The sequence below is a fragment of the Astatotilapia calliptera genome, chromosome 22, assembly GCF_900246225.1.
Source record: "Astatotilapia calliptera chromosome 22, fAstCal1.2, whole genome shotgun sequence".
Lineage (NCBI taxonomy): Eukaryota > Metazoa > Chordata > Actinopteri > Cichliformes > Cichlidae > Astatotilapia > Astatotilapia calliptera.
Window position 1 is genome coordinate 29,486,701 of NC_039322.1, and position 9,839 is coordinate 29,496,539.

Sequence of the window (9,839 nt, forward strand, 5' to 3'; positions counted from 1 at the left end):
TCTGGTGTTGGGCCCTCCTGAAATGTAATGACTGCTTTCAGTGTGAATTTCTCTCCTTGAAGTAGCAGAGTGGATGGGAATTCAGTAAGCAAAAACCTTTTTGGACTGTGAAAACTGTGCTCCAGAGTTTCTGTAGAGCATTTTCCAAGGTCTGTGTCAATCCATACAAGCTCTCTCAGGGTGAAACTGTGACAAACAGTCCCTGTGCAAAGTTGCTTTCCTGATGAATCTGTTTTAAATGCTGTTGGAGATGCATCAGGACTTTCGATTGGTCTTAGGCATGGCGATGCTGGAAGGTTGAGCCCTTGTTCAACAGCAGACTGAAGGTGAGCTATGCCAGAAGCTGAGAGGACTGACAGATCAATGGAAACAAAAGGTATTTGCCTTGTGTTTGGTGTGTAAAGTTTGCAGTACTGGGAGGAACACTGTCTTGTGAAGTGAACACTTGGATTTTCCGTCATTGTTTTTTGAATTACTGTGGACACATGGCACTGTGCATCAACACGATGAACACCAGTCTTCAACTGAACAGGGCAGAATATTGAGCTCAGCACCTCTGCCCTCAATGAATAGGCATGTTGAGTGACACCCTTTGAAGCAAGGGATTTCACAAGCTGGAATACTTTGTTCTCCTCTGAACTATTCAACATGTTTTGAGCAGTACGACTGTCACAGTAAGCGCAGCACAGACTTTGACAGAAGGCATCAAAGGCACAGGTGTTCATGACACAGTATTGTCCTTTGCCAAGTTTTACTGCACTGTAAACCCCAACAGTCTACCTGACTTATAAAGTTTGTGGATATAACAATTGAAATTCCTCAAAGTTGAAACAACTTAAAACTTTTGTTCTGTTAACGATTCAAACAGTTATAATTGTACATGGCTTAGAAGTTAAGAGTAAATACTGCTTTCTTAATTATGATTTTTGAGTAAATGTTTTTTTTCTGAGCTCCGCATGTGTATGTGAACTACGTCATGACTTTTTCTCTCTAACCTGAACGACGTTGACAGAAAATTCTGTTCAATATGGCTGCCCTTCTCGAGCGACTGGAGAGCACATTTGGAGAAACTTGTAAGTAAAACGGAACCTTTGTTATGTTTATTTTTTCCGTAAAAAAGCAAGTATATTAATATGTTACAGGTAAGAACTTCGATTTCGAATGCGCTGTTGTGTTAAAAAGCACAGACCCAGGTGGTGAATAGTGGTTCGCTGTTGTTCGCGCTCTTTTTCAAACATAGATTATGTCGTCAGTTTTAACCGATTAAAAGAGTTTTACTAAGAATTACATAAAAAGAAAGGGTCTTAATGATATTTTAACGACCACTTGCCAACACAAGAAAGTTGGCGTTTTTACAACAGCAGCCTCATTGTTCGGCAGTTTTTTTTTTTCTTCTTCTCATTAGCATGATTCAAAACTGACTTAGCTAGCAGTGGCAACTTCAATCTAAAACAATTGAAATATAGCAAGGTTTTGTATATTTAGTGTGCTAATAAGGTTTTCAATATTTTTATTTTTTCCTTCCAAAGCTGAAGACCGAAGACAAAAGGACAGAAGAAAAAAAAAAAATTCAGACTGCAATTAATTTCAGGTGGAGACAGTAAACACAGGTGAGTTGAAAGATCTATTGAAGAGTCCTTTCTTCATGGCCATTAAAACATTTTTAGGTTAAAAGACCCGTGTCATGAATCGCTGTGCGGCAGGCAGGAGTTGGACCCAATTCAATTCAATTTTATTTATATAGCGCCAAATCACAACATAAGTCGCCTCAAGGCGCTTCATAGATACAGAGAAAAACCCAACAATCAACAATCAACCCAACAAGCTGTAGATAATATTACATCTGTGGGATGATTATTGGTAATTTTTTCTCTAATGATAAAAATTTTATTTGTGAAGACGTCCATGAAGTCATTACTAGTTAACGTTAAAGGGATGGTTGGCTCAAAAGAGCTCTGACTTTTTGTCAGCCTGGCTATAGTGCTGAAGAGAAACCGGGAGTTATTCTTATTTTCTTCAATCAGTGACGAATAGTAAGATGTTCTGGCTTTGCGGAGGGCTTTCTTATAAAGCAGCAAACTATTTCTCCAGGCTAAATGATGATCCTCTAAATTTGTGACACGCCATTTCCTCTCCAGCTTACGAGTCATCTGCTTTAGGCTACGTGTTTGAGAATTATACCACGGAGTCAGGTACTTCTGATTAGAGACCTTAGTTTTCACAGGAGCTACAGTATCCAGAGTCGTATGTAGTGAGGAGGTGAAATTGGGGGTAGCAATCAGATAGCTGCTCTGCTCTATGTTGGTACAGGGCATTGAAGATGATAACAGTGGGTGGATTATATTCTTAAACTTAGTTACAGCGCTTTCAGAAAGACATCTACTTTGATAAAGTCTATAGATACCCAAAATGCAGGACTCAGACTCAGGGGATGAACTCAAAATCACAGCTTTAATTGCTAGTCACAGAAAACGAGCATACAAAATTAAACTGGGAAGATATAAACTCACACCTTGCAGAGAGGCACACAAAGAAACACACAGCTTAAGGGACGACGCAGCACTGACTCAGAGAAACACAGGGTTTAAATACAATGGGAAGTAACGAGGGGAATGAGACACAGAAGGAGAGCACAGCTGGGAGAAATCAGAACTGACGAGACAAGGGAGCAAAGTAGGATACACTCACATGAGACACAGACCTTCAAAGTAAAACAGGAATTAGCACAGATGCAAACTACAATAGGGGAGACAGAGCAACTAAGAAACACAGAGGGCAGCTACCAAATACTCAGAACTAAACAGAATACAAGAAAACCAAACTAAGACACTACACTAAAGAATACGCTGGGACAACAAAGAGAACTAAGAACATAATACAAAAAACTCAGAGGCACAAGAAACTCAAAACACTGGGTCACTGACCCAGGACCGTGACAACCTGTTTTGTTTTTTTGTTTTTTTTTAAATGATGCCCTGGCTTTGTCACACTGAATCATGTTGATAGGATATATTTTCATGGCTCCCCCCATTACCATTTCCTTGTACTTCTTTCTACCAGTCTATTTTATTTTGTGACATTAACATCTTAAATGTACCCCACCAGTTTAATTATTAATAGCTATGTTAGTATTTATAATGCCTTTTTCTTTTTTTTATCATGTGCAGATCTATCAAGGGTCAGTGGCACAGTTCACCTTTTGTGGTAAGTTATAACACTTCATATGTGGTCACATAAGTAAGTTGTTTCATTCAATTCAATTCAATTCAACTTTTTCAATTCAATTCAACTTTATTTATATAGCGCCAAATCACAACATAAGTCGCCTCAAGGCGCTTCATAGATACAGAGAAAAACCCAACAATCATATGACCCCCTATGAGCAAGCACTTTGGCAACAGTGGGAAGGAAAAACTCCCTTTTACAGTTTTTTACAGTCGCTAACAAGCGCCTACCCATACTTCAGATACTTTTTCTAAACTCTTAACACAGACCCACACCTACAAAACACAATTGGCCAAATGGATAATATCCTTCCCAAAAATACACTTTGTTAAATATATACTAACTCCTCATTTCAAAATTAGAACACATCTTTCTCTGCACACACTAACTGTACAAAAACACTATAAATCTGACTCAAAATGAAATTAGTCTGTCAAAGAATAACACTTGTTTTCACTTCACAAGGTACATGCAGTCAATCAAAGTACACCAGGTTTCAAAATACTGGCTATTATTGACATTACAAAAACTGCATAGACTTTTATGTTTCAGTTTCACAGGTATTTGCATGCGAAACATGCAATCCACCATATTGACACCAGAAATGTCTTGGTTGGTAACTGTATGTCCACATGTACAGTAATGTTCACATTCAAAAGCATTCCAGTAAAAAGCAAACAAGTTTTTGTTTCTTTACTGTTTACCACAGGAGGTACAGTAGAAACACGGTATGATAGGACAGAGAAAGTTTTACAGTATTGCTTACAGTGAACAAAATATCCATGAAACACACAAGAGCATTCTGAACAAAAAAACAACAGCAAAAAGCCAAGATAAAAAGGGGGGGAGGGGGGCTAAAAAAAGGCAAAAAAGTTGCATCTAATCTCTGCGATCTTCAGGGTTAGGCCACATGTTTTCATCAACATCACATCTGATGTCAGCCAAGTCGATGCACCTGGGATAAAACCGCCTGGTATGTCGGATCCACCCTTGGCAATCGTCAACTGTGATGTCCCTGGAGCCAGCATCCATGGCTTCAAGGAGGGACATCTGGTCATGTGGCTGATGGTCATAAACCTTCCACCGCCATGCAGAAAAGAACTCCTCTATGGGGTTGAGGAAAGGTGAATAGGGTGGAAGGAAGAGACTCACCAGTCTTGGGTGGACTTCAAACCATGTTGTTATTGCTTGCGAGTGATGGAAAGCCACATTGTCCCAGGTAATTACAAAGGTCCTCATGTTTTCACCCTCCTGACCCTGCTCTGGAACCAGGCGCTGGTGGAGATCATTGAGAAAGGCAAGCAAGCGCTCTGTATTATAGGGTCCAACCTGACATCTGTGAAGGAGTAATCCTGCATTTGCAATTGCTGCACACATGGTAATGTTTGCCCCTCTCAGTCCTGGCACATCAACTGTGGCCCTTTTTCCAATTACATTCCGTCCACGTCGACGCCTTTTGGCCAGATTGAATCCTGCCTCATCGATGTATATGAATTCATGAGGGGCCTGGTTGGCCTCCAATTCCATAACTCTCTGAAACAAAGTTTATGTAAGTCATGTTAGTACTGTATACCATACTGTACTGTAACCTAGTATTGTGTAGGTTACCTACTTGCAAAGTGCAAAGCTTATAGAACTGGACATTGGATTGAATATACACTGTACCTGGACATATTGTCGTCGTAGCTCCTTGACCCTCTCACTGTTCCTCTCAAAGGGAACAGTGTAGAGCTGCTTCATCCGCACTCTATGTTTGGACAATGTCCGCGAAATGGTTGTGAGGCTGATTCTATCGATATTGTCGAATATCTCATGGTCCGCCACAATTCTGGTTTGTATTTCACGCAGTTTTATTGCATTATTTGCAGTAACCATTTCCACAATGGCAAGCTCCTGATCATTACTGAGGAGCTTTCCTCTTCCCCCAGAGGGTGGAAGACGTTGCATTCTTTAGAAAGACAGACAATTCAACATATGCATTACTGTATGACCATATTGACATGTCAAGTGAGAATAGGAACAATCCATGTAAAATGCAATACTTACCTGTTGGTTTGTTGAAAGGTGCGTATAATGGAGGCAACCGTTGACCGCCTCAAATTGGGCTGCACTCTTTCACCAGCCTCTCTTAGTGAAAGACCATGGTTGATTACATGGTCAATGATAGTGGCACGGATTTCATCACTGACTACTGTTCTTGCAGCCCTTGGAATGCCACCACCACGCATTCTTACACCTATACCTTGCCCTCTCCTTGGGCCTGCTCTTCTCTCTGGGCCCCTTGCTCTTACTCCTCCTCGACCAGACATTACAGTGTTTGTCTTTTTTTTGTTTCCAAAAACATCACTCCTCAAGGTCTTGCCTTATGAACCCCACTGAGTCTAAGCCAGAATGGAAGAAGGTGTGGTTGGCCCAATTTACCCAACATAAATCAGCTGTGTGTCAATTATTCAATTGTTTGTTTGTTTACAGCTGAGATATATTTTTGATATTGATATTGTTTTTGTACTGATATCATTGCAGGGGCAGAGGTTTTTATACTGTATCTACGGTTTGGAATATTGTTTTTGCTATTGTGGGATGTTGTGTGTTAACATTCGTAGATACTACAAGAACAGTCCATAGTTTTGTTGGGAGGTATAACTTGTCTGTTAAAGAAAATGTAAGCATTGTGGAAATGTGTTCACTGACTGCATATTGGGTGAACACGACCTGAAATGTGTGAATGGTATGGCCACAACAGACCGATCCTGTGCTAATTGTGTTTAGAGTTTTGCAAATGTGACAACTGTTTGGACAAACGCTTGTTAGCGACTGTAAAAAACTGTAACAGGAAGAAACCTCCGGCAGAACCAGGCTCAGGGAGGGGCGGCCATCTGCTGCGACCGGTTGGGGTGAGAGAAGGAAGACAGGATAGAAGACATGCTGTGGAAGAGAGACAGAGGTTAACAACAGATATGATTCAATGCAGAGAGGTCTGTTAATACATAGTGAGCGAGAAAGGTGACTGGAAAGGAAAAACTCAATGCATCATGGGTATCCCCCGGCAGCCTATGTCTAATGCAGCATAACTAAGGGAGGATTCAGGGTCACCTGGTCCAGCCCTAACTATATGCTTTAGCAAAAAGGAAAGTTTTAAGCCTAATCTTGAAAGTAGAGATAGTGTCTGTCTCCTGAATCCAAACTGGAAGCTGGTTCCACAGAAGAGGGGCCTGAAAACTGAAGGCTCTCCCTCCCATTCTACTTTTAAATACTCTAGGAACAACAAGTAGGCCTGCAGAGCGAGAGCGAAGTGCTCTAATAGGGTGATATGGTACTACAAGGTCATTAAGATAAGATGGGGCCTGATTATTTAAGACCTTGTATGTGAGGAGCAGGATTTTGAATTCAATTCTGGATTTAACAGGAAGCCAATGAAGGGAAGCCAAAATAGGAGAAATATGCTCTCTCTTTCTAGTCCCTGTCAGTACTCTTGCTGCAGCATTTTGGATTAGCTGAAGGCTTTTCAGTGAGTTTTTTGGACATCCTGATAATAATGAATTACAGTAGTCCAGCCTGGAAGTAATAAATGCGTGAACTAGTTTTTCAGCGTCACTCTGAGACAGGATATTTCTCATTTTAGAGATATTGCGCAAATGGAAGAACGCAGTCTTACATATTTGTTTAATATGTGCGTTGAAGGACATGTCCTGGTCAAAAATGACTCCAAGGTTCCTCACAGCGTTACTGGAGGCCAAGGTAATGCCATCCAGAGTAAGAATCTGGTTAGATACCATATTTCTAGGCTTTTCAGGGCCGAGTACAATAACCTCAGTTTTATCTGAATTAAGAAGCAGAAAGTTAGCGGCCATCCAGGTCTTTATGTCTTTAAGACATTCCTGCAGTTTAACTAATTGGTGTGTGTTATCTGGCTTCATGGACAGATAGAGCTGGGTGTCATCTGCATAGCAGTGAAAATGTATGCTGTGTCTTCTAATGATGCTGCCTAAGGGAAGCATGTATAATGTGAACAGAATTGGTCCTAGCACTGAACCCTGTGGAACTCCATAATTAACCTGTGTGTGAAGAGGACTCTCCATTTACATGAACAAACTGGAGTCTATTAGATAGATATGATACAAACCACTGCAGTGCAGTACCTGTAATACCTACAGCATGTTCTAATCGCTCTAATAGGATATTATGGTCGACAGTATCGAATGCTGCACTAAGGTCTAGCAGGACAAGCACAGAGATGAGTCCACTGTCAGAGGCCATAAGAAGATCATTTGTAACCTTCACTAAAGCTGTTTCTGTGCCGTGATGAGCTCTGAAACCTGACTGAAACTCTTCAAATAAACCATTCCTCTGCAGATGATCTGTTAGCTGTTTGACAACTACTCTTTCAAGGATTTTTGATATGAAAGGAAGGTTGGAGATTGGCCTATAATTAGTTTCATCAGTTGTTCAGTTCTTATAAAATGTTGTATAATTGTACCAAATCACTGAGGATACATCCAATGTGTAAATCACAATCAACAATTTTACTGTGACATTCGCTCGTGTTTAGAGAATCTCCATTATCTTTGTTACTGAGTTTCCATTTTTGTAGGGCCAAATTTGTATTAAAAATTAATATTTTCATATGATGTGAAATGACTCAATCATTTCTAATTTTTAGAAGAAACCATTCATTAAGTCCCTTAAGGTGAAGATTTCATATATTGATAATGATAAAATTAACACAAATTAAAGGTTTCACTGATAAACACAATTTTTCCTTGCTTTGAACCCCATGTTCTATATAGATTACAGCTCTGATCTGGAGAACACTATTTTAAAATACTGTGTAGGGTTTTTGTCAAATGATTAAGAAACAGACTCTCTGTCACAAGAGACAGAAAGGTTGTATCTTAAAAGAAAAGTCTCCAAAATTTGGTAGAGTCTGATGTCATGCAGTTTCATAAACATGTATTCTCCCCAAAGAATGACACCTGAAAACTTTGCGTTAAATGAACTTTTCTTTTCCCTTTTTAGGAGGCGCCTGATATCAACGTGAAACGCACTGCAGTACTTCGTGCCCTTCCTGTATGTCTGTGTCTGTGTCAATTTTGGGCTCCTGAGAGGGGTTATCATCCACTTCCTGCTCCACAAAGGCTTTGTGTGGATACTGACGCTTCACTGTACCATCCTGTCTGGCAACCTCTGCTTCTTTTCGTATTTGTTTTGCAGAACAGATCCGCATGTTCCCTTCAATAAAACCAAGATGACGTGCAATGAATTTATCTATCCTTATAGGGAGATTTTCATGCTTGAACAGACCATGTTTAATGTTCTTGAACTCTGGTTCAACATTAGCTGAAGTTGCAGTGAGTTTTTCGCTCTGAAATAGGGGAACCATTTCTCCAGTCCAGAGTGGTAGGTATCCTCCCAATCTAATTAGGTGTGGGACGAGCTCAGGTAGATAGTGCATATTGTCTCGATCACCATGATCTTCAGCATGGCACCTGCTCCCCTCACAAATATCTGCCACCCACTGCCTTAAGTCGGTGTTTATTTCTGTGCATGGATCCAATCTAATGTCTTCTTCTTCCTTGTCATCAGAAACAGACATAGTCTCATCTGCAATTTTTCTTTTCAGATTTGATTTGGACACTTCTGACATAATGGGGTTTCCAAAACTGTCACAGCCTTCTGTCTCACTTAATGCCACAATAGCAATGCTGCGTGTTCGGACCTTTGCTTCTTCCAAGGATTGGGACTTGACAAGTTGTGCCATTGATCGCACGTAGGCTTTTTTCTCAAACAGTCCCACTGGCAAATCATTTTGATTAAGTGTGCCACACCCACTCTAATGAAACATTCAATTCAAATCAATTCAATTTTATTTATATAGCGCCAAATCACAACATAAGTCGCCTCAAGGCGCTTCATAGATACAGAGAAAAACCCAACAATCATATGACCCCCTATGAGCAAGCACTTTGGCAACAGTGGGAAGGAAAAACTCCCTTTTAACAGGAAGAAACCTCCGGCAGAACCAGGCTCAGGGAGGGGCGGCCATCTGCTGCGACCGGTTGGGGTGAGAGAAGGAAGACAGGATAAAAGACATGCTGTGGAAGAGAGACAGAGGTTAATAACAGATATAATTCAATGCAGAGAGGTCTGTTAATACATAGTGAGTGAGAAAGGTGACTGGAAAGGAAAAACTCAATGCATCATGGGTATCCCCCTATTGCAGCATAACTAAGGGAGGATTCAGGGTCACCTGGTCCAGCCCTAACTATATGCTTTAGCAAAAAGGAAAGTTTTAAGCCTAATCTTGAAAGTAGAGATAGTGTCCGTCTCCTGAATCCAAACTGGAAGCTGGTTCCACAGAAGAGGGGCCTGAAAACTGAAGGCTTTTATTCGATTCCATTACTGTGGGGGGGCTGGTTGACCCCTGATGACCTCTAGAAATTTGTATGGATTTCTTTAAAATGATAGCAGCACAAACAACAATTTTAGCAGCACAAACCAGCACAAACGTTTGACATCAATTTTGTTCGATCCCATTAATGTGGGGGGGGGGGGGTTGACCTTTTGACCTTTACATTTTCATTAATATCTATAAAACAGAGGCAGCACAAACCAGC

The 9,839-nt window shown here is 40.6% G+C and overlaps 1 protein-coding gene across 2 annotated transcripts; it reads right to left on the minus strand.

The window, feature by feature from the left end:
• Positions 1–4,062: 4,062 nt before the first annotated feature.
• Positions 4,063–5,926, minus strand: LOC113014096 (uncharacterized). 2 transcript variants are annotated; one of them, XM_026155398.1, is made up of 4 exons: positions 5,272–5,926; positions 4,891–5,173; positions 4,378–4,758; positions 4,063–4,259 (listed from the first exon to the last, which is right to left on the minus strand). In XM_026155398.1, the coding sequence occupies exons 1-4, from the start codon at positions 5,532–5,534 to the stop codon at positions 4,080–4,082; spliced, it is 1,107 nt and encodes a 368-aa protein (XP_026011183.1). In that variant the 5' UTR covers positions 5,535–5,926; the 3' UTR covers positions 4,063–4,079. The 2 variants fall into 2 exon arrangements, with proteins under 2 accessions (XP_026011183.1, XP_026011181.1); XM_026155396.1 differs by having other exon boundaries at positions 4,063–4,758.
• Positions 5,927–9,839: the final 3,913 nt, after the last annotated feature.

Excerpts from the sequence above, each read along its gene's own strand:
- LOC113014096 (XM_026155396.1), bottom strand. The coding sequence starts at position 5,534 with ATGTCTGGTCGAGGAGGAGTAAGAGCAAGGGGCCCAGAGAGAAGAGCA. Across the intron at positions 5,174-5,271 it reads ACCTTTCAACAAACCAACAG|AATGCAACGTCTTCCACCCT; the intron begins GTAAGTATTGCA and ends GTCTTTCTAAAG. Across the intron at positions 4,759-4,890 it reads TACGACGACAATATGTCCAG|AGAGTTATGGAATTGGAGGC; the intron begins GTACAGTGTATA and ends ACTTTGTTTCAG.